The 25,330-nt window shown below is 41.7% G+C and overlaps 1 protein-coding gene across 1 annotated transcript in view; it reads right to left on the reverse strand.

Moving 5' to 3' along the window:
* Positions 1-25,330, reverse strand: part of LOC115107163 (E3 ubiquitin-protein ligase MYCBP2) — a 310,312-nt gene that overhangs the window by 23,990 nt on the left and 260,992 nt on the right. Inside the window, 7 exon segments of the mRNA XM_029630721.2 lie at positions 4,459-4,647; positions 8,516-8,619; positions 8,907-9,039; positions 11,384-11,512; positions 14,536-14,637; positions 17,123-17,339; positions 17,740-18,023. Of these exon segments, the coding sequence (XP_029486581.2) occupies positions 4,459-4,647; positions 8,516-8,619; positions 8,907-9,039; positions 11,384-11,512; positions 14,536-14,637; positions 17,123-17,339; positions 17,740-18,023 (1,158 nt within the window).

Below are 25,330 nucleotides of genomic sequence, written 5' to 3' on the forward strand. Positions count from 1 at the left end.
CGTTAAGACACTAACAGCTTACAGACAGTAGGTAATTAAGGTCAGTTATAAAAACGTAGGACACGAAAGAGGCAGTTTCTACTGACTCTGAAAAACACCAAAAGAAAGATGCCCAGGGTCCCTGCTCATCTGTGTAGGCATGCTGCAAGGAGGCATGAGGACTGCAGATGTGGCCAGGGCAATAAATTGCAATATTCGTACTGTGAGACGCCCAAGACAGCGCTACAGGGAGACAAGACGGACAGCTGATCGTCCTCGCAGTGGCAGACCATGTGTAACAACACCTGCACAGGATCGGTACATCCGAACATCACACCTGCGGGACAGGTACAGGATGGCAACAACAACTGCCCGAGTTACACCAGGAATGCACAATCCCTCCATCGGTGCTCAGACTGTCCGCAATAAGCTGAGAGAGGCTCCTGGACTGAGGGCTTGAAGGCCTGTTTTAAATTAAGGCAGGTCTTCAAAAGACATCACCGGCAACAACGTCGCCTATGGGCACAAACCCACCGTCGCTGGACCAGACAGGACTGGCAAAAAGTGCTCTTCACTGACAAGTCGCGGTTTTGTCTCACTAGGGGTGATGGTGGGATTCGTGTTTATCGTCGAAGGAATGAGCGTTACACCGAGGCCTGTACTCGATTTGGAAGTGGAGGGTCCGTCATGGTCTGGGGCAGTGTGTCACAGCATCATCGGACTGAGCTTGTTGTCAATGTAGGCAATCTCATTGCGATGCGTTACAGGGAAGACATCCTCCTCCCTCATGTGGTACCCTTCCTACAGGCTCATCCTGACATGACCCTCCAGCATGACAATGCCACCAGCCATACTGCTCGTTCTGTAAGTGATTTCCTGCAAGACAGGATTGTCTGTTCTGCCATGGCCAGCGAAGATTCCGGATCTCAATCCCATTGAGCATGTCTGGGACCTGTTGGATCGGAGGGTGAGGGCTAGGGCCCCCCAGAAATGTCCGGGAACTTGCAGGTGCCTTGGTGGACGAGTGGGGTAACTTCTCACAGCAAGAACGGGGAAATATGGTGTAGTCCATGAGGAGGAGATGTACTGCAATACTTAATGCAGCTGGTGGCCACACCAGATACTGACTGTTACTTTTGACCCCCTCCCCCTTTGTTCAGGGACACATTATTCAATTTCTGTTAGTCACATGTCTGTGGAACTTGTTCAGTTTATGTCTCAGTTGTTGAATCTCATGTTCATACAAATATTTACACATGTTAAGTTTGTTGAAAATAAATGCAGTTGACGGTGAGAGGACATTTCTTGTTTTTGCTGAGTCGACTTATTCAACAATGACTGGGCTATTATCACATCATTAGCATCCTCATTAGCAAACTTGATGTTTCTTTTTTTGCTGAGATATATATAATATATATATATATATATATATATATATACATACATATACAGTGGGGAGAACAAGTATTTGATACACTGCCAATTTTGCAGGTTCTCCTACTTACAAAGTATGTAGAGGTCTGTCATTTTTATCATAGGTACACTTCAACTGTAAGAGACAGAATATAAAACATAAATCCAGAAAATCACATTGTATGATTTTTAAGAAATTAATTTGAATGCTGTGGTAGCCATGCTGGTTAAGTGAGCATTGAATTCTAAATATATCAGTGTCACCAGGAAAGCACCCCCATACCTCCTCCTCCGTGCATCATGGTGGGAAACATATATGGAAAGATCATTCGTTCACCAACTCTGCATCTCACAAAGACACGGCGGTTGGAATCAGAAATCTCAAATTTGGACTCATCAGACCAAATTATAGATTTCCACCGGTCTAATGTCCATTGCTCGTGTTTCTTGAACCAAGCAAGTCTCTTCTTCTTATTGGTGTCCTTTAGTAGTGGTTTCTTCGCAGCAATTCAACCATGAATCTATCCTCTGCAGCAGAGGTAACTCTTTTTTTCTTTTTCTCCTGTGGCGGTCCTCATGAGAGCCAGTTTCATCATAGCGATTGATGGTTTTTGCGACTGCATTGAAGAAAATGTCTTAAAGTAATGGAGTGTATTTTCTCTTTGCTTATTTGAGCTGTTCTTGACATAATATGGACTTGGTCTTTTACCAAATAGGGCTATCTTCTGTATACCACCCCATATCTTGTCACAACACAACTGATTGGATCAAATGCATGAAGGAAAGAAGTCCCCAAAATATACATTGACAAGACACATGTTAATTTAAATGCATTCCAGGTGACTACCTCATGAAGCTGGTTGAGAGAATGCCAATAGCTGTCATCAAAGCAAAGGTTGGCTACTTTGAGGATTCTCAAATATACCAAATATATTTTGATTTGTTTATCACTTTCTTGGTTACTAAATGCTTCCATATGTGTTATTTTATAGTTTTGATGTCTTCACTATTATTCTACTAGGTAGAACAAATTAAGAAAAACCCTGGAATGAGTAGGTGTGTCCAAACTGTTGACCTTGTACTGTGTATACATACACACAGATATATATATACACACACACATATGTATGTATGTATGTATGTATGTATGTATGTATGTATATGTATGTATGTATATATATATATATATATACATATATGTATATATATATACACACATATACATACATTAATATACACACATATATATATATATATATACACATATACACACACACTTATATACACACACACACAAAAAAATATTTAGTCAGCCACCAATTGTGCAAGTTCTCCCACTTAAAAAGATGAGAGAGGCCTGTAATTTTCATCATAGGTACACTTCAACTATGACAGAAAAAATGAGAAAAAAAATCCAGAAAATCACATTGTAGAATTTTTAATGAATTTATTTGTAAATTATGGTGGAAAATAAGTATTTGGTCACCTACAAACAAGCAAGATTTCTGTCTCTCACAGACCTGTAACTTCTTCTTTAAGAGGCTCCTCTGTCCTCCACTCGTTACCTGTATTAATGGCACCTGTTTGAACTTGTTATCAGTATAAAAGACACCTGTCCACAACCTCAAACAGTCACACTCCAAACTCCACTATGGCCAAGACCAAAGAGCTGTCAAAGGACACCAGAAACAAAATTGTAGACCTGCACCAGGCTGGGAAGACTGAATCTGCAATAGGTAAGCAGCTTGGTTTGAAGAAATCAACTGTGGGAGCAATTATTAGGAAATAGAAGACATACAAGACCACTGATAATCTCCCTCGATCTGGGCTCCACGCAAGATCTCACCCTGTGGGGTCAAAATGATCACAAGAACGGTGAGCAAAAATCCCAGAACCACACGGGGGGACCTAGTGAATGACCTGCTGGGAACCAAAGTAACTGGGAAGAGAGCTGGGAACCAAAGTAACAAAGCCTACCATCTGTAACACACTACGCCGCCAGGGACTCAAATCCTGCAGTGCCAGACGTGTCCCCCTGCTTAAGCCAGTACATGTCCAGGCCCGTCTGAAGTTTGCTAGAGAGCATTTGGATGATCCAGAAGAAGATTGGAAGAATGTCATATGGTCAGATGAAACCAAAATAGAACTTTTTGGAAAAAACTCAACTCGTCGTGTTTGGAGGACAAAGAATGCTGAGTTGCATCCAAAGAACACCATACCTACTGTGAAACATGGGGGTGGAAACATCATGCTTTGCGGCTGTTTTTCTGCAAAGGGACCAGGACGACTGATCCGTGTAAAGGAAAGAATGAACGGGGCCATGTATTGTGAGATTTTGAGTGAAAACCTCCTTCCATCAGCAAGGGCATTGAAGATGAAACGTGGCTGGGTCTTTCAGCATGACAATGATCCCAAACACACCATACGGGCAACGAAGGAGTGGCTTCGTAAGAAGCATTTTAAGGTCCTGGAGTGGCCGATCCAGTCTCCAGATCTCAACCCCATAGAAAATCTTTGGAGGGAGTTGAAAGTCTGTGTTGCCCAGCAACAGCCCCAAAACATCACTGCTCTAGAGGAGATCTGCATGGAAGAATGGGCCAAAATACCAGCAACAGTGTGTGAAAACCTTGTGAAGACTTACAGAAAACATTTGACCTCTGTCATTGCCAACAAAGGATATATAACAAAGTATTTAGATAAACTTTTGTTATTGAACAAATACTTATTTTCAACCATAATTTGCAAATAAATTCATAAAAAATCCTACAATGTGATTTTCTGGATTTACTTTTTTCATGTTGTCTGTCATAGTTGAAGTGTACCTATGATGAAAATTACAGGCCTCTCATCTTTTTAAGTGAGAGAACTTGCACAATTGGTGGCTGACTAAATACTTTTTTGCCCCACTGTATATATAAAACACACATATATGAAAGAAAACGGATACTAATTGAACCCAGGTGTGAGTCACCGTCTGATTCAAGCAAGTCAGTATCATAGCGATACAATATACTATTAATAAATAAATAGCATATTGTATTTAATTCTGTGTACAGTATAGTATACCTGGACAGCGGGAGCGGCAGAGAGCGCCTCTGTGAAGCAGATCATACACATGTCGTCAGCGTCCTGTTTCAGGCAGCCTGTGCTTTTGTCGCAGCCGTGCAGACAGGGCAGGCAGCTCTCTTCGTTCTTCACCCCGCCACAGGGGTGGCCGCACGCATGCGTCTTACTGCACGCCAGCTTTGCATACTCCTACATAGGACACGGAGGGTCATGTTATGCTTTTTACATCTAATCAAATCCAACTTTGTTCAAAGTCTGTTTAAAATAGCAACACCCTTTGCAGTGCGATACTGTACAGAAGAGGCTGGGTCAAATCTATCAAATCAAATCAAATTTATTTATATAGCCCTTCGTACATCAGCTGATATCTCAAAGTGCTGTACAGAAACCCAGCCTAAAACCCCAAACAGCAAGCAATGCAGGTGTAGAAGCACGGTGGCTAGGAAAAACTCCCTAGAAAGGCCAAAACCTAGGAAGAAACCTAGAGAGGAACCAGGCTATGTGGGGTGGCCAGTCCTCTTCTGGCTGTGCCGGGTGGAGATTATAACAGAACATGGCCAAGATGTTCAAATGTTCATAAATTACCAGCATGGTCGAATAATAATAAGGCAGAACAGTTGAAACTGGAGGAGTAGCACAGTCAGGTGGACTGGGGACAGATTTGATTTGATCTATCAATTTAGAGAGTGACTTGAAATTCAATTCATGAACTGTACAATTTAAAATAAATTGAGTTTCAATGTCCATATATTGAATGGACTGGACGGAAATGGACTCCAAGCCTAATAAGCTAAGTTGAGTTGGGTGTCTCCCACCGGTGGCAAGTAAGGTAAGTTTAGACAGTTGAAAATCCATTACTATGATCATTATTACCGAGTTGGGTTTTTCATAACAGTGGCGGATGAGGTAAAATAAGCCATACAAATTTAATTTAATGTTTAAACCTCTCTGGCACAGACGAGCCGCTAGTGATCCACCTCGACAACATCCGGTGAAATTGCAGAGCGCCAAATTCAAAATACAGAAATAGTCATAATAAACATTCATAAAAATACAAGTGTTATACATCTGCTTAAAAAATGAATCCAGCCGCTTTGTCAGATTTCAAAAAGGCCTCACGGCGAAAGCATACCATGCGATTATCTGAGGACAGTGCCCCGCTTACAAAAGCATACAAACATTTTCCAACCAAGTAGTCACGAAAGTCAGAAATAGCAATAAAATTAATCGAACTTTGAAGATCTTCATCTGGTTGCAGTCACAAGAGTCCCATCTACACAATAAACTTTATTTTTGTTCGATAAAGTCCCTTTTTATATCCCCAAAATGTTTTTGTTGGCTCGTTTTGTTCAGTAATCCACTGGATCAAAGGCGGTCAAAACACGCAGACGAATACATCCTAATAGTACCAGTAAAGTTAATCGAAACATGTCAAACTATGTTTATAATTAATCCTCAGTTTGTCAATTGTCTAAATAATCGATAAAATTTCAACCGGACAATAGCGTATTCAAAAGAAAGGAAAAACAACGAAGGGTGTGCAAACCAGTACTGCATGCTTCCCCAGGCCACTGACAGAAAAGTCTCTATCTTCTTAATTTTTCAGAAAACAAGCCTGAAACAATGTCTAAAGACTGTTGACATCTAGTGGAAGCCATAGGAACTGCAATCTGGGTCCTAACCCATTACACACTCAATTGGCATTCAATTGAAAACCACCCACATAAAAAAAAAGCCACTTCCTGGATGGTTTGTCCTCGGGGTTACGCCTGCCATATCAGTTCTGTTATACTCACAGACATCATTCTAACAGTTTTGGAAACTTTAGATTGTTTTCTATCCAAATCTACTAATTATATGCATATCCTAGCATCTGGGTAACAGGTAGTTTACTTTGGGCACGCTTGTTATCCAGAAGTCAAAATACTGCCCCCAAGCCAAAATAAGTTTTAAAATATGCCATTTTTCCCTTTTCTCAAACGTAAAATACAAATAAAGTTAATAAAGAATGTCCTCAAGCTTCCAATAAAGAGATATACAAGTTCTGCTCAGATTATGGCTGAACTATGCCTCTTTTAGCATCCCCAGGAGGCTAAAATCTCCTGAGTGGCACAGTGGTCTAAGGCACTGCATCTCAGTGCTAGAGGCGTCACTACAGACCCTGGTTCGATACCGGGCTGAATCACAAATGGCCATGATCGGGAGACCCATATGTCAGCGCACAATTTGCACAGTGTCGTCCGGGTTAGGGCAGGGGTAGACTGTCTTTGTAAAATAAGAATTAGTTCTTAACCGATTTGCCGAGTTAAATAAAATAAACATATTAGGTTGCTAAGTGTTGAAATAAGGTCGTTATAGTATATGAATTTTTTTTTAACTCAGTTTTTCACAATTCTTAACATTTAATCCGAGTAAAAATTCCCTGTCTTGGGTCAGTTAGGATCACCGCTTTATTTTAAGAATGTGAAATGTCAGAATAAAAGTAGAGAGAATGGTTTATTTCAGCCTTTATTTCTTTCATCACATTCCCAGTGTGTCAGAAGTTTACATTCACTCAATTAGCAATTGCCTTTAAATTGTTTAACTTGGGTCAAACATTTCGGGTAGCCTTCCACAATAAGTTGGGTGAAATTTGTCCCATTACTCCTGACAGAGCTGGTGTAACTGAGTCAGGTTTGTTGGCATCTTTGCGCGCACTCGCTTTTTCAGTTCTGCCCACAATTTTTCTAAAGGATTGAAGTCAGGGCTTTGTGATGGCTACTCCAATACCTTGACTTTGTTGTCCTTAAGCCATTTTGACACAACTTTGGAAGCATGCTTGGGGTCATTGTCCATTTGGAAGACCCATTTGCGACCAAGCTTTAACTTCCTGACTGATGTCTTGAGATGTTGCTTCAATAAATCCACAATTGTTCTACCTCATGATGCCATCTATTTTGTGAAGTGCACCAGTCCCTCCTGCAGCAAAGCATTCCCCACAACATGATGCTGCCAACCCTGTGCTTCATGGTTGGAATGGTGTTCTTCAGCTTGCAAGCATCCCCGTTTCCCTCGAAACATGACGATGGTCATTATGGCCAAACAGTTCTATTTTTTCCATCAGACCAGAGGACACTTCTCCAAAAAGTATGATCTTTGTCCCCATGTGCAGTTGCAAACCGTAGTCTAGGCTTTTTTATGGCGGTTTTGGAGCAGTGGCTTCTTCCTTGCTGAGCAGCCTTTCAGGTTATGTTGATATAGGACTCGTTTTACTGTGGATATAGATACTTTTGTACCTGTTTTCTCTAGCATTTTCACAAGGTCCTTTGCTGTTGTTCTGGGATTGATTTGCACTTTCCGCACCTAAGTACGTTAATCTCTAGGAGACAGAACGAGTCTCCTTCTTGAGAGGTATGACGGATGCGTGGTCCCAATGGTGTTTGTAACTTGTATACTATTGTTTGAACAGATGAACGTGGTACCTTCAGGCATTTGAAAATTGCTCCCACGGATGAACCAGACTTGTGGAGGTTTACCATTTTTTTTCTGAGGTCTTAGCTGATTTCTTCTGATTTTCCCATGATGTCAAGCAAAAAGGCACTGAGTTTGAAGGTAGGCCTTGAAATACATCCACAGGTACACCTCCTATCAGAAGATTCTAAAGCCATGACATCATTTTCTGGATTTCTCAAGCTGTTTAAAGGCACGGTCAACTTAGTGTATGTAAACTTCTGACCCACTGGAATTGTGATATAGTGAATTATAAGTGAAATAATCTGTCTGTAATAAATTGTTGGAAAAATGGCTTGTGCCACGCACAAAGTAGATGTCCCAAACGACTTGCCAAAACTATAGTTTGTTAACAAGACATTTGTGGAGTGGTTGAAAAACGAGTTTTAATGACGCCAACCTAAGTGTATGTAAACTTCCGACTTCAACTGTAGATCCAATATGTTACTATGATCACTATGACTGGACTAAGTAAGTTTAGCTCTCTGAACACTTGAATATGAAAAGAGCTTTATCAATGCAATTCAGAACAATGATCATTATGACGGATGTTGTGAGTGGTTGGTACCTGGCAGTCTGGGTCAGAGCAGACACTGCCCACGGCTGAGAGCTCGGTGCCGTTCCTGGTGCCACAGAACCTACAGGCGTCTGAGCTGCTGGAGGCTGGTTTCCCTGCACATAGAGGCAGAGCATTAGCTATGCACAACAAAAGGATCATACGACATCCACATCCCTGTCATTAACATCACACGGCAGATCAACAGTCATGACAGCCGGTGTCGTTTTATGATCGTAAAGAATTAGAAAGGTAGAAGCAACAAGTAGTAGCTCCACTTTACCTTCTAATAGGCTCGGTGGAAATGTAACCATATTCAGTCCCTCTCAGATCTACACAAGTGTCTAGGGGGGTAATGGTAAGCTGGGGTTGTTTCTGGACAGGGCTAGAAAGGGTCTGTTACCTGTGTGCTCCCTAAACTCCACCATGGCCTTCATGGTCTTAGAGTCGGCCAGAGCCATGAGCCAGAAGAGCTTTGTCCTCCCACAGCCCTCGTGGAGGTCCACTTTGATTGCCTCCTCTTCCTCCTTAAACACCTGGAGAGAAACAGCAGACTAGGGTTACCGCCATGTTGAATTATATTCCTGTCAGAAAGGGATGCTGCTGTAATATGAATTGGATTGTAGGGTGTTAGACATTTTCAGAATGAATGGTAATATTGAAAATACAGAGCATGACTAATCAATACCTTAAGCTAAATGCATGTCCAAAAACTGTCTTGTAAATTACTATAGCTAACATAGGGGGAAAAATCATTTTAGGTTGTATTTTGTGTAGACCATCTTTAACATTTATAGGTGGTCAGGTCTTCACAAATGAGGGTATACACATTATTGCAGGTGGCAAAAAAGGTGAAAGAAGAATGACATTTTGACAGGCTCCCAGTCTAGTGCCTTCAGAAAGTATTCATATTGCTTGACTTATTTCACATTTTGTCTTATAGCCTGAATTAAAAAAGTCCTAAACAGATTTATATACACAATAATGACATAGTGAATACATGATTTTAGAAAATGTTGCTAATTGATTGAAAATGAAATACAGAAATTTAATTGACATAAGTATTCACACCCCTGAGTCAATAGTTTGTATAAGCATCTTTGGCAGCGATTACGGTTTTGGGTCTTTCTGGGTAAGAGCTTTCCACACCTGCATTGTCCAACATTTGCCCAATATTCTGTTCAGAATTCTTCAGGCTTTGACAAATTGGTTGTTGATCATTGACAGAACCATTTCCAGGTCTTGCCATAGATTTTTAAGTAGATTTAAGTCAGAACTGTAACTCGCCCACTCAGGAACATTCACTGTCTTCTTGGTAAGCAACTCCAGTATAGATTTGCCCTTGTGTTGTAGATTATTGTCCTGCTGAAAGGTGAATTCATCTCCCAGTGTCTGGTGGAAAGCAGACAACCAGGTTTCCTCTAGGATTTATGTAACTATGTGTGTGTGGGGTACAGAGATAAGGTAGTCGTTCAAAAGTCATGTTAACCTTTTGTAACTAGGGGACAGTATTTTCATTTTTGGATAAAAAACATTCCCGTTTTAAACGGGATATTTTGTCACGACAAGATGCTTGACTATGCATATAATTGACAGCTTTGGATAGAAAACACTCTGACGTTTCCAAAACTGCAAAGATATTGTCTGTGAGTGCAAGTGCAACAGAACTGATGTTACAGGCGAAACCCAGATAAAAATCCAACCAGGAAGTGCCCCATATTTTGAAAGCCCTGCATGCCAAAGACTCCTTATATGGCTGTGAATGGGCTCCGAATGAGCTTACGCTTTCTACGTATTCCCCAAGGTGTCTACAGCATTGTGACGTATTTTTACTCATTTATGTTGAAGAATAGCCGTAAGGGACCACATTGAGCAAGTGGTCACATGATGGCTCCCGCAGAAAATCTTGCGTAAAGTACACAAGTAGCCATTTTTCCAATCGCTTCTTATGAGAAACCAATGGTCCCGGTGGATATTTTATTGAATAGATGTGAAAAACACCTTGAGGATTGATTCTAAACAACGTTTGCCATGTTTCTGTCGATATTATGGAGCTAATTTGGAAAAAAGTTTGGCGTTGTAGTGACTGCATTTTCCGGTCAATTTCTCAGCCAAACGTGAAGAACAAACGGAGTTATTTAGCCTACAAAAATGATCTTTCTGGAAAAAATTAACATTTGCTATCTAACTGGGAGTCTCCTGAGTGAAAACATCTGAAGTTCTTCAAAGGTAAATGATTTAATTTGATTGCTTTTCTTATTTTCGTGAAAATGTTGCCTGCTGGTAGCAGAGCCTAGCATAGCATTATGCGATGATAAACGTACATTTGTTTAGCGTTGGCTGTAAAGCATATTTTGAAAATCTGAGATGACAGTGTGATTAACAAAAGGCTAAGCTGTGTCTCAATATATTTCATTTGTGACTTTCATGAATAGGAACATTTTCTAGGGATATTTATGGCCGCTGCGTTATGCTAATTAGTTTGAGGCTATGATTACGCTCCCGCTTGCGGGGTGGGTAGTATCAAGAAGTTAAACACTATTATTGCACACAGAGTGAATCTATGCAACTATATGTGACTTGTTTTAATCTGGAATTTATTTAGACTTGCCATAACAAAGGGCTGAATACTTATTGACTGAAGAAATTTCAGCTTTTCATTTTTAAGTAATTTGAAAATATTTCTAAAAACATCATTCCTCTTTGACATTATGGGGTATTGTGTGTAGGCAAGTGACATTTTTGTTATTTAATTTAACACATTTTAAATTCAGTCTAACACAAAATGTGGAAAAAGTCCAGGGCTGTGAATACTTTCTGAAGGCAATGGAATGACTGGGAGCAGATTGCCACCTACAGGTGAATGTGGGTACTACTGACCTGTCTCTGATGGGAGCGTGTGCGTCGGTGCAGGTGGAGGAAGCGGTCACAGTCGGTACACAGGTTACCACACATGTTACACAGGATGATGGCTGCAGTCTCGCTGTCGTCATGGTTATCGCACATAGGCTGTGGATGGGAGCACGAGACTTTCGGTTACAACCTGAACACCTCGGCAAGGCTGTGCACAGACCTTTCAGGGGGCAAGTGCAAAAAAAAAGGGCACTCCCAGCTTGAATTTGTGACTAGTTTAAGAAAACTAGTCGTATGACGCCCATCACTATTTCACAAGAAAGCCATTTGGCAGAAATGCCTTCTATAACATGTGAACTTTCATGCCATCTGTAAACACAAATAAAATTGTTACATTACGAGCCTAGTTGGTTTAGCCACAGAAATTTCATTTCAAGTTCAAGTGTACTGTTAGCTAGCTAATGCTAGCTGACGTTACGTGTATGATCTGTGTAGTAATATTATTCATATCTCAGAGCCATTAGCATTGCTAGTTATAGCCTAATGTTACAGCAGCTAGCTAACATTGAACCTGGTTGGTTATCTGCCTGCAGATTCAAGCAGGGTAGTAACATTATGAGCTGGGAATAAGGCTCATTGTTCAGCTAGCTAGCAACACGTCTAAACAAAAGACTCCACTATGCAAGTAACCATTTCAATAGAATGTTCATGATGGTACTGCGACAACTGTCGATAGACATAGCTGGTAAATTCGCTCTGGCTATCTACTCCAATTTCAGAGCACTCACACATATTTAAATTGTTGCCAGCAGCACAGTTACAGTCACCAACGCTCTGGATAACATAAAAACAGCCAGTTGAAGTCGGAAGTTTACATACCCCTTAGCCAAATACATTTAAAGTCTTTACAATTCCTGAAATTTAATCCTAGTAACAATTCCCTGTCTTAAGGTCAGTTAGGATCACCACTTTATTTTAAGAATGTGAAATGTCAGAATAATAGTAGAGAGAATGATTTATTTCATCACATTCCCAGTGGGTCAGAAGTTTACATACACTCAATTAGAATTTAGTAGCATTGCCTTTAAAGTGTTTAACTTGGGTCAAACGTTTCGGGTAGCCTTCCACAAGCTTCCCACAAAATGTTGGGTGAATTTTGGCCCATTCCTCCTGACAGAGCTGGTGTAACCGAGTCAGGTTTGTAGGCCTCCTTGCTCGCACACGCCTTTTCAGTTCTGCCCACACATTTCGATAGCATTGAGGTCAGGGCTTTGTGATGGCCACTCCAATACCTTGACTTTGTTGTCCCTAAGCCATTTTGACACAACTTTGGAAGCATGCTTGGGGTCATTGTTCATTTGGAAGACCCATTTGCGACCAAGCTTTAACTTCCTGCCTGATGTCTTGAGATTTGTATTTAATATATCCACATAATTTTCCTACCACATGATGCCATCTATTTTGTGAAGTGCACCAGTACCTCCTGCAGCAAAGCATCCCCCACAACATGATGCTGCCACCCCCGTGCTTCACGGTTGGGATGGTGTTCTTCAGCTTGCAAGCCTCCCCCTTGAATGTAGGCCTTGAAATACATCCACATGTACACCTCCAATTGACTCAAATTAGGTCAATTAGCCTATCAGAAGCTTCTAAAGCCTGACATTTTCTGGAATTTTCCAAGCTGTTTAGAGGCACAGTCAACATATTGTATGTTTTGTGAATTGTGATACAATGAATTATAAGTTAAATAACCTGCCTGTAAACAATTGTTGGAAAAATTACTTGTGTCATGCACAAAGACTTGCCAAAACACTAGACAAGACATTTGTGGAGTGTTGAAAAATGAGTTTTAATGACTCCAACCTAAGTGTACGTAAACTTCCGACTTCAACTGTAGCTAGCTATACACTCGACCAGACAACTGTGGAAAAGGCGCAGCCGGGCGCGGGTACATGGCAGTTCAACATGCTCAACCAACGGACAGTGTGGGGGTGGTGGCGACTTACGGGTAGTAGTGTCTGAACAACAATGACAAAAAAATAACCTCAGATTTTTAAAAAAATCTTCACATATGTTGTAGCTTAGACCTTTATGTCTTAAGATTTTTGTGTTGTGCCCGCCTCTGTTGAGACATGTTCTTGAACACACATCATGTTTTGGCTGCTAATTATGCTAAAATTGGAATAACATTTTATTTTTTATTTTTTGTTGAATTTTACCCCCTTTTTTTTACCCAATTTCGTGGTTTAGTAGCTACTATCTTGTCTCATCGCTACAACTCCCGTACGGGCTTGGGAGAGACAAAGGTTGAAAGTCATGCGCCCTCCGATACACAACCCAACCAAGCCACACTGCTTCTTATCACAGCGCCATCCAAAGAGTCTCTGGTGGCACAGCTGGAGCTGCAGTACAGCGCACTTAACCACTGCGCCACCCGGGAAGCCTGGGAATAACATTTTAAGTAAACTTTTAAATTATATTATAAAGACTTGAATGGGAATATATGTTTGTTTTTTAATGTCAATAATGTCAATAAAATAATGTCAATATATACATAACAGAATAGGCATGACCATTTAAGTTTACATGCTAAGGTGGATGGACCTGCGGTCATCTTTGTGATAGTATTTAGAAGTTAACATTTACATTTCAATGGTGTACCAGCTAAACTGCAGTGGTCTGATGGGATCCATTCTATGAATCCTATTTCTATGATTGAAATTACACTCACCCTGAATTCAAGAGCACAACACTAAAACCTCAGATGATGTGAATTAAGGTCTAAGCTACAACATATGCAATTTATTTTTAAGGAATACTCAAATTGTTTATCTTTTCCAGTGATAAAGACATGGGGGGTATGCAAACAGTTCAACTGAGCACCTTAATCTTGTGAAAGTTTTGGCATTCAGGTCCTACTTCCATGAGCAAACATGTATGGAAGTTTTGTTTAAATCAAAAGGGATGCTGTCATAAATTGATTGAATTAAAATTGATTTACCATATAGTCTATGAATGGAAATTTAAAAATGATCGTATTTCTAAGGAATTCGCTTTTGAGTGCTTACAATTGAAAACAGCTTCTGATTGTATTGGTTACAAGTTACAATGCAAAGTCTTGACTCTATATTGCTTTGCCAAAGTGCACATGTTCTATGAGGCCAATATGGACAAGTTACCATCTGTTTCTGCTGTCCATCTTTGCCCATCCAGCGGCCCGAGGACAGCCTGTCCACATGATCCTGGTCCAACACACACAGAGAGGCCAGGGCCAGCCACAACTACAGTACAGAGAGAGAGGACAGAGAGGATAAAGGAGAATATCCCAAGAATGTACTCAAATACACTAACCTGACATATGTGTAAGGACAAACATCTGTCACACACACAGACAGAGCGCAGTTCATACAAATGCTTCACCCACACGCCAGACCTGTGTTCAAATACATGTGTATTTTGATTATTTGTTATAGCTACTTACTTTCTGTGTATTGATTATTTTCAAATAATGTGGCCAAAATATTTTAAATAATTTTTAAATAATGTCCTATAAATGATAATGTCCAACTATAATGTCTTACTATTTGACATTTTTTTCAAATACTTATTTACAAATGCATTATTTCAAATACACCTAGGTTCAAATGCATGGTTGTATTTATTTGATTTTAAATACATGCCAATACTTTCCAAGTGTATTTCCAAACACATTCCAATATTAAACTACTGTATTAAAAGATAAAAAAATTATACACACACATATATATATACACATACATACATACACACACACATATATATATATACATATACACACACACACACATATATATATATATATATATATATATATACACACACACATACATATACACACACACACACATACGTACGTATATATATATATATACACACAGTGGGGCAAAAAAGTATTTAGTCAGACACCAATTGTACAAGTTCTCCCACTTAAAAAGATGAGAGGCCTGTAATTTTCATAATAGGTACACTTCAACTATGACAGACAAAATGAGAGAGAAAAAAATCCAGAAAATCACATTGTATGATTTAATGAATTTATTTGCAAATTATGGTGGAAAATAAGTATTTGGTCAATAACAAAAGTTCATCTCAATACTTTGTTATATACCCTTTGTTGGCAATGACAGAGGTCAAATGTTTTCTGTAAGTCTTCACAAGGTTTTAACACACTGTTGCTGGTATTTTGGTCCATTCCTCCATGCAGATTTCCTCTAGAGCAGTTATGTTTTGGGGCTGTTGGTGGGCAACACGGACTTTTAACTCCCTCCAAAGATTTTCTATGGGGTTGAGATCTGGAGACTGGCTAGGCCACTCCAGGACCTTGAAGTGCTTCTTACGAAGCCACTCCTTCGTTGCCCGGGCGGTGTGTTTGGGATCATTGTCATGCTGAAAGACCCAGCCACGTTTCATCTTCAATGCCCTTGCTGATGGAAGGAGGTTTTCACTCAAAATCTCACAATACATGGCCCCATTCATTCTTTCCTTTACACGGATCAGTCGTCCTGGTCCCTTTGCAGAAAAACAGCCCCAAAGCATGATGTTTCCACCCCCATGCTTCACAGTAGGTATGGTGTTCTTTGGATGCAACTCAGCATTCTTTGTCCTCCAAACACGACGAGTTGAGTTTTTTCCAAAAAGTTCTATTTTGGTGTCATCTGACCACATGACATTCTCCCAATCTTCTTCTGGAACATCCAAATGCTCTCTAGCAAACTTCAGACGGGCCTGGACATGTACTGGCTTAAGCAGGGGGACACGTCTGGCACTGCAGGATTTGAGTCCCTGGTGGCGTAGTGTGTTACTGATGGTAGGCTTTGTTACTTTGGTTCCCAGCTCTCTGCAGGTCATTCACTAGGTCCCCCCGTGTGGTTCTGGGATTTTTGCTCACCTTTCTTGTGATCATTTTGACCCCACGGGGTGAGATCTTGCGTGGAGCCCCAGATCGAGGGAGATTATCAGTGGTCTTGTATGTCTTCCATTTCCTAATAATTGCTCCCACAGTTGATTTCTTCAAACCAAACTGCTTACCTATTGCAGATTCAGTCTTCCCAGCCTGGTGCAGGTCTACAATTTTGTTTCTGGTGTCCTTTGACAACTCTTTGGTCTTGGCCATAGTGGAGTTTGGAGTGTGACTGTTTGAGGTTGTGGACAGGTGTCTTTTATACTGATAAAAAGTTCAAACAGGTGCCATTAATACAGGTAATGAGTGGAGGACAGAGGAGCCTCTTAAAGAAGAAGTTACAGGTCTGTGAGAGACAGAAATCTTGCTTGTTTGTAGGTGAGCAAATACTTATTTTCCACCATAATTTGCAAATAAATTCATTAAAAATCCTACAATGTGATTTTCTGGATTTCTTTCTCTCATTTTTTCTGTCATAGTTGAAGTGTACCTATGATGAAAATTACAGGCCTCTCTCATCTTTTTAAGTGGGAGAACTTGCACAATTGGTGGCTGACTAAATACTTTTTTGCCCAACTGTATATATATATATACACACACACACACATACACATATATATATACACACACATATACACACACATACATATACATATATAAATATACATATATATATACACATATACATATGTATATATACACACACATATATATATACACACACATACACACACATATATAAATAAATACTTCGAAATGTATGTGAAAGTAATTGAAATAGTATTTGAACCAAGGCGCGCGGTAGTGTGATATGAAAACAGCCGTACCCGGGTGGTGGCGATGCAGCGGACTGGCGAGCGATGCTCCTCCTCCATCTTGGTGAGGGCGATGATGGTCTCAGCAATGGCGTTCTTCGTCACCCGAGACCAGGCGTCCGACAGGTGTCCGGCAGCCATGTCTTTGACCAGCTTGATGATGATCTCAGCAATCTGAGGGGGAGTGGATCCCTTCATCCACCAGTGGCTCTCCCCCCGGCGAATGTAGCTGCACATGGAGAGAGGCAGTGTTCCACCAATGTGTTCAGTGTGGGACATAATACTAGAGATATGATAAGCAAAACAAGGAGAAATCGCATCTGATAAGACAATATACAAACAACCACAAATGAGAATTAGTTTGAGAATATCTCAAAATGCTTGTTGATGAAGTCATGTATTGTTTTTGATAACCCATCCAGGTGGGCTACCTTTATAGTACCAGGGTTGTTAGGGCACAACCCTGCAAAACGTCTAGCAAAAGAAAACAAAAACAAGCTTTTTTAATAGGAGAAGCCCACATAGTCATAGTCCCTCCCCATTTCACTGTTTATTTTTACAATTTTATTTAATTTCATGCCGAAGGAACAACACCGTCACCCAGGTACATCTCAAAGTTGTGGTCTCACCTGGAGTTGAAGATCATGGGCAGTGTGACCGTGGTAACACCTTTGCCTGCCGCCATGCCCGCCGTGCCGGAAATGGTGGTCCCCTTGGCCTTGAGCTGCACGGTGAGTGCCTTGGCGATGCAGCCCAGGAACATGTCCAGGATGCCCAGCTTGTTCCAGTCACCCTTCTCAGTCGAGTGGATGATGTCACTGATATCAGCAGGCGGCAGGGCCTTGACGCCGATGATGCTGGCCAGGCGCACAGGCGTCACCTCGGGGAGGACACGACGGAGGAGAGAGGTCACCTGGGAGAAAGGGGACAGGTGAAGGGTGAGAATGGATAGCCATGTGGTCAATGTTATCAAACGGTTGGAGTGATATACTGTACATCATGCAGAGATTTTCTTTGGCTTTACTGATGTTATAGGGGGACTGAATTAATTGATTTGGCCAAGTTTTTTTTCCACCATTACTGACGCAAAAAGAGTTTGGAGTGAGTTATGTTCGCTAATAGCCTACCGTTGTGTGTTCCTCTTGACTTGAAATATCCCAAACAGCCACCGTCCGTGTGAACAATGGCATAGCAAACGGGTGATGCCACATGACAACGCAAACGTTCCCATATCAATGATTAAAACATTCCCAAACCAGAAACCGTGGATTGATGGCAGCATTCGCGTGAAACTGAAAGCGCGAACCACTGCTTTTAAGGTGACCGGAAACATGACTGAATTCAAACAGTGTAGCTATTCCCTCCGCAAGGCAATCAAACAAGCTAAGCGTCAGTATAGAGACAAAGTAGAATCGCAATTCAACGGCTCAGACACAAGAGGTATGTGGCAGGGTCTACAGTCAATCACGGATTACAAAAAGAAAACCAGCCCAGTCACGGACCAGGATGCCTTACTCCCAGGCAGACTAAATAACTTTTTTGCCCGCTTTGAGGACAATACAGTGCCACTGACACGGCCCGCAACCAAAACATGCGGACTCTCCTTCATTGCAGCCAAGGTGAGTAAAACATTTAAACGTGTTAACCCTCGCATGGCTGCAGGCCCAGACGGCATCCCCAGCTGCGCCCTCAGAGCATGCGCAGACCAGCTGGCTGGTGTGTTTACGGACATATTCAATCAATCCCTATCCCAGTCTGCTGTTCCCACATGTTTCAAGAGGGCCACCATTGTTCCTGTTCCCAAGAAAGCTAAGGTAACTGAGCTAAACGACTACCGCCCCGTAGCACTCACTTCCGTCATCATGAAGTGCTTTGAGAGACTAGTCAAGGACCATATCACCTCCACCCTACCTGACACCCTAGACCCAATCCAATTTGCTTACCGCCCAAATAGGTCCACAGACGATGCAATCTCAACCACACTGCACACTGCCCTAACCCATCTGGACAAGAGGAATACCTATGTGAGAATGCTGTTCATCGACTACAGCTCAGCATTTAACACCATAGTACCCTCCAAACTCGTCATCAAGCTCGAGACCCTGGGTCTCGACCCCGCCCTGTGCAACTGGGTACTGGACTTCCTGACGGGCCGCCCCCAGGTGGGGAGGTTAGGAAACAACATCTCCACCCCGCTGATCCTCAACACTGGGGCCCCACAACGGTGCGTTCTGAGCCCTCTCCTGTACTCCCTGTTCACCCACGACTGCGTGGCCACGCACGCCTCCAACTCAATCATCAAGTTTGTGGACGACACAACAGTGGTAGGCTTGATTACCAACAACGACGAGACGGCTAACAGGGAGGAGGTGAGGGCCCTCGGAGTGTGGTGTCAGGAAAATAAGCTCACACTCAACGTCAACAAAACTAAGGAGATGATTGTGGACTTCAGGAAACAGCAGAGGGAACACCCCCCTATCCACATCGATGGAACAGTAGTGGAGAGGGTAGTAAGTTTTAAGTTCCTCGGCGTACACATCACAGACAAACTGAATTGGTCCATCCACACAGACAGCATCGTGAAGAAGGCGCAGCAGTGCCTCTCCAACCTCAGGCGGCTGAAGAAACTCGGCTTGTCACCAAAAGCACTCACAAACTTCTACAGATGCACAATCGAGAGCATCCTGTCGGGCTGTATCACCGCCTGGTACGGCAACTGCTCCGCCCACAACCGTAAGGCTCTCCAGAGGGTAGTGAGGTCTGCACAACGCATCACCGGGGGCAAACTACCTGCCCTCCAGGACACCTACACCACCCGATGTCACAGGAAGGCCATAAAGATCATCAAGGACAACAACCACCCGAGCCACATCCTGTTCACCCCGCTATCGTCCAGAAGGCGAGGTCAGTACAGGTGCATCAAAGCTGGGACCGAGAGACTGAAAAACAGCTTCTATCTCAAGGCCATCAGACTGTTAAACAGCCACCACTAACATTGAGTGGCTGCTGCCAACACACTGACTCAACTCCAGCCACTTTAATAATGGGAATTGATGGGAATTGATGTAACATATATCACTAGCCACTTTAAACTATGCCACTTTGTTTACATACTCATCTCATATGTATATACTGTACTCGATACCATCTACTGCATCTTGCCTATGCCGCTCTGTACCATCACTCATTCATGTATCTTTATGTACATATTCTTTATCCCTTTACATTTATGTGTATAAGGTAGTAGTTTTGGAATTGTTAGCTAGATTACTCGTTGGTTATTACTGCATTGTCGGAACTAGAAGCACAAGCATTTCGCTACACTCGCATTAACATCTGCTAACCATGTGTATATGACAAATACAATTTGATTTGATTTGAAACTTGATTGGTCAAGAATCTCAAGTTCTGAGCATTTCCATATCTTTAATGACAGTTGTTTGTGATGTTAACGTTAGCTCATGAATGTAAGGATGTTTGAGTTGGGAAAAATAAATCAGATGTTAATATATTAACCTATAATAGTTATTTATATACATACGTTATATGACAGTGCATTTGGAAAGTATTCAGACCCCTTGACTTTTTCCACATTTTGTTACATTAGTCTTATTCTAAAATTGATTAAATTGTTGTTGTTTTTCCTTATCAATCTTCACACAATACATCATAATGACAAATCAAAAACGTGATTCCAAGTCCACTTGTGGTAAATTCAGTTGATTGGACATTATTTGGGAAGGCATACACCTGTCTATATAAGGTCCCACAGTTGACAGTGCATGTCAGAGCAAACACCAAGTCATGAGGTTGAAGCACTTGTTCATAGAGCTTCGAGACCGGATTGTGTCGAGTCACTGATCTGGGGAAGGGTACCAAAAAAAAAGTCTGCAGCATTGAAGGTCCCCAAGAACACAGTGGCTTCCATCATTCTTAAATGGAAGAGGTTTGGAACCACCAAGACTTCCTAGAGCTGGCCGTCCGGCCAAACTGAGCAATTGGGGGAGAAGGACCTTGTTCAGGGAGGTGACCAAGAACCAGATGGTTACTCTGACAAAGCTGTAGAATTCCTTTGTGGAGATGGGAGAACCTTCCAGAAGGACAACCTTCTCTGCAGCACTCCACCAATCAGACGTTTATGGTAGAGTAGCCAGACGGATGCCACTCCAGCTTGGCGTTTGCCAAAAGGCACCAGCATGAGAATCAAGATTCTCTGGTCTGATGAAACCAATATTGAACGATTTGGCCTGAATGCCAACTGTCATGTCTGGAGGAAACCTGGCACTACTGTGAAGCATGGTGGCAGCATCATGCTGTGGGTATGTTTTTCAGCGGCAGGGACTGGGAGATTAGTCAGGGTTGAGGGAACGATGAACAGAGCAAAGTACAGAGAAACCTGTTTAGCTTTGTCATGATGTTGTATTGTCTGTAGATTGATGGGGGGGGGGGGGGGGGGTTCCTGAATCATGTCTGGTTTCCTGAATCATGACAATCTTAAAGACATATCAACATATCTGGTTCAAAACTGTCTATATGCTATCAGTATTAGTCATAAACAATTGTATTAGTTGCAAAAGTGGTAGAACTTTGGTCATAAAGTCAGTATCTTCCAAAACTGATATTAACAAGATTTAAAGATTCTAGGGGTACGTAAGAGTTCTTTGAGGGATTTAGATTTCAACCTGCCGACATGTCAATGGCTGCCAGCACCCGAATAACCAACCTTCAGCCCGCCCTTTTTCTTTACAGACAGCAGAGCTAATTGAGGCATTAGCACAGTGTCTCCGGACTCATTTGATTGACATAATTTGAGACAACGAATAAGACAACAAATGAGAGGATCTCTGAAAGCACCATTCTATTGCATTAACTATTGCATTACAATGTCCCATTAATTCAAATTCGTAAAATAGAACCACTGATTTGATCCATGTCGTCTTCTAAAGCAACGAACATTGTAACTAATGTTATGTTAAAAGAACGAGACATGTTTGTTATTAACAGACCTGCTAACCTTGAAGTATTTTTACGAGTACCACCTCGTGGCTGCACTCCCGGCCCCGGACCCCACGACGGCACACGTACGACACCCACACCACTCAAATCAAAGGCATATGCATTTTTTTCCTCTAATATTGATGTTGGCATAAGAGTGCCTTGGTAGGAATGGTACTTGTTATTTGGCTGCTCTTAAGTAGCTACAGTAACTAGAAATACATTTTAATGTACAACCAGGGCTCTCCCTATGAGTTTATGACAAGTTGTTGCTGATATAGGCCTAATGTTGGGTAGAGGGGAGATCCGGAGGGGGTCAGTGGAGTTGGAGCATTTAGAATTTCAGAAAAACCTGTAACTGCCATTTCCTGAAACATTGAATCTTAAATTATATCAAACAATGTAGCCAACATAGTGGTCTAGTGTTTGATTCTAAATTAAATTGAGGTGGTCTCAATGACACTAACATTGTCGATTATATTCATTAGCTGTCTAGTATGTGGAAAGTCTAGTGAATGTAAACGGGCTTCATTTAGTTTGGGGACAACATTCTGAATAATTCAACTACTGGATGTAATGTGAAAGTCTAGCCAACTGTATTTGGAATATGAAACAATTGAACTAGGCCTATATGAGCTCGTTTCAGATCGCCATCCCTGACATAATCCATCAAGTTAGGTCTGACTTCTAAACTCAGGAAAAAAAAGAAACATCCCTTTTTCAGGACCCTGTCTTGCAAAGATAATTTGTAAAAATCCAAATAATTTCACAGATCTTCATGGTAAAGGGTTTAAACACTGTTTCCCATGGATGTTCAATGAACCATAAACAATTAATGAAAATGCACCTGTGGAACGGTCGTTAAGACACTAACAGCTTACAGACGGTAGGCAATTAAGGTCACAGTTATGAAAACTTTTCAAAGAGGCATTTCTACTGACTCTGAAAAACACCAAAAGAAAGATGCCCAGGGTCCCTGCTCATCTGTGTGAACGTGCCTTAGGCATGCTGCAAGGAGGCATGAGGACTGCAGAAGTGGCCAGAGAAATAAATTGTCTGTACTGTGAGACGCCTAAGACAGCGCTACAGGGAAACAAGACGGACAGCTGATCGTCCTCGCAGTGGCGAAGGAATGAGCGTTACACCGAGGCCTGCACTTTGGAGCGGGAACGATTTGGAAGTGGAGGGTCTGTTATGGTCTGGGGCAGTGTGTCACAGCATCATCGGACTGAGCTTAATGCAGCTGGTGGCCACACCAGACCTTGATTTTGACCCTCCCTTTGTTCAGGGACAAGAATTCCAGAACATATTCCAGTCTGTGCTAGCAAAGCAGCTTAGCATCTGCTTTAACTGACCACTTTTTTAATTGACCGAGTCACTGGTGCTTCCTGCTTACATTTTTGCATGTAATCAGGAGGATAGAATTATGGTTAGATTTGCCAAATGGAGGGCGAGGGAGAGCTCTGTACACATCTCTCTGTGTGGAGTATAGGTGGTCTAAAGTTTTTTTTCCCTCTGGTTGCACATTTATTAACATGCTGGTAGAAATTTGGTAAAACTGATTTAAGTTTCCTTGCATTAAAGTCCCCAGCCACTAGGAGTGCCGTGTCTGGATGAGCATTTTCTTGTTTTCTTATGGTGGTATACAGCTCATTGAGTGTGGACTTAGTGCCAGCATCGGTCTGTGCTGGAATGTAGACAGCTACGGTAAAATACAGCTTAAAACTCTCCAGGCAGATAGTATCTCATGATAAGACCACACTATCTCCAGGCAAAAGATAGATATCTGCACCAGCTGTTGATAAGACCACACATGTCTTACCAGAGTCTGCAAAACTATCCTGCCGATAGAGCATATAAACTGCCAGCTGTATGTTATTCAGCCACGACTCGGTGAATCATAAGATATTACAGTTTTTAATGTCCTGTTGGTAGTATAATCTTGCTCATAGGTCATCGATTTTATTTTCCAATGACTGCACGTTGACCAAAAGGACGGGATGGCAATGGGGTTTTACTCGCTTGCCTTCGAATTCTTAGTAGGCAGCCCGAACCACACCCCCTTTTTCTCAGTCTTCTCTTCACGCAAATGACGGGGATTTGGACCTGTTCCCGGGAAAGCAGTATATCCTTCACGTCGGACTCATTAAAGGAAAAAGCTTTTTCCAGTTCGTGGTGAGTAATTGCCACTTCTCAGTAAAAGGCACAAGACTGCCCGCTTGGAGTTTGCCAAAAGGCACCTAAAGGACTCTGACCATTAGAAACAAGATTCTCTGGTCTGATGAAACCAAGATTGAACTATTTGGCCTGAATGTCAAGCGTCGCGTCCGGAGGAAACCTGGCACCATCCCTACGGTGAAGCATGGCGGCAGCATCATGCTGTGGGTATGTTTTTCAGTGGCAGGGACTGGGAGACTAGTCAGGATCGAGGGATAAGATTTATGGAGCAAAGTACAGAGATATCCTTAATCAAAACCTGCTCCAGAGCACTCAGGACAGAACAGGGACCCTACGCACACAGCCAAGACATTGCATGAGTGGCTAAGGGACAAGTCTCTGAAGATTTGGGGTATTGTGTGTAGATAGATTTTTTCCTCTATTTAATCAATTTTAGAATAAGGCTGTAAATGTAACAAAATGTAGATAAAGTCAAGGGGTCTAAATACTTTCTGATTGCACTGTATTATGACATTTTGGTATATTTTTGTTCGCTTTGGTCTTTGGCAAGGGTTTTTTCGGATGTTCGTGCACGCCAGTAGCTGAAGTCTACGCACCTTGGTCAACGAAGTCTACGCACCTTGTTGATTGGTCAACAGTAGGGATTCTTCAATGAAGTGTTTGTCATTCAACGAGAGACGACTCATTTTCAAGCACGTTATTTCATTGACAAATAATGCACCAAACATCTCAGTTAGATGTAAAATTCCTGGACTAAGATCTCCTCGGCAAAAATAACTAAATTAATGTTAGATTTCTTGAGTTATCTTAGATAAATTCTGACTATATTGAGGAAGTCTCAATATGGATCAACATCACTATTGATGTTTTTTCTAGTTTGTCAAGTGAAAGTCTTTATTTCACCAGGTAGGCCAGTTGAGAACAAGTTCTCATTTACAACTGCGACCTGGCCAAGATAAAGCAAAACAGTGCGACACAAACAACAACACAGAGTTACACATTGAATAAACAAACATACAGTCAATAACACAATAGAAAAAGTCTATA

Source organism: Oncorhynchus nerka, linkage group LG3 (genome assembly GCF_034236695.1).
Source record: "Oncorhynchus nerka isolate Pitt River linkage group LG3, Oner_Uvic_2.0, whole genome shotgun sequence".
NCBI classification, from domain to species: Eukaryota; Metazoa; Chordata; class Actinopteri; order Salmoniformes; family Salmonidae; genus Oncorhynchus; species Oncorhynchus nerka.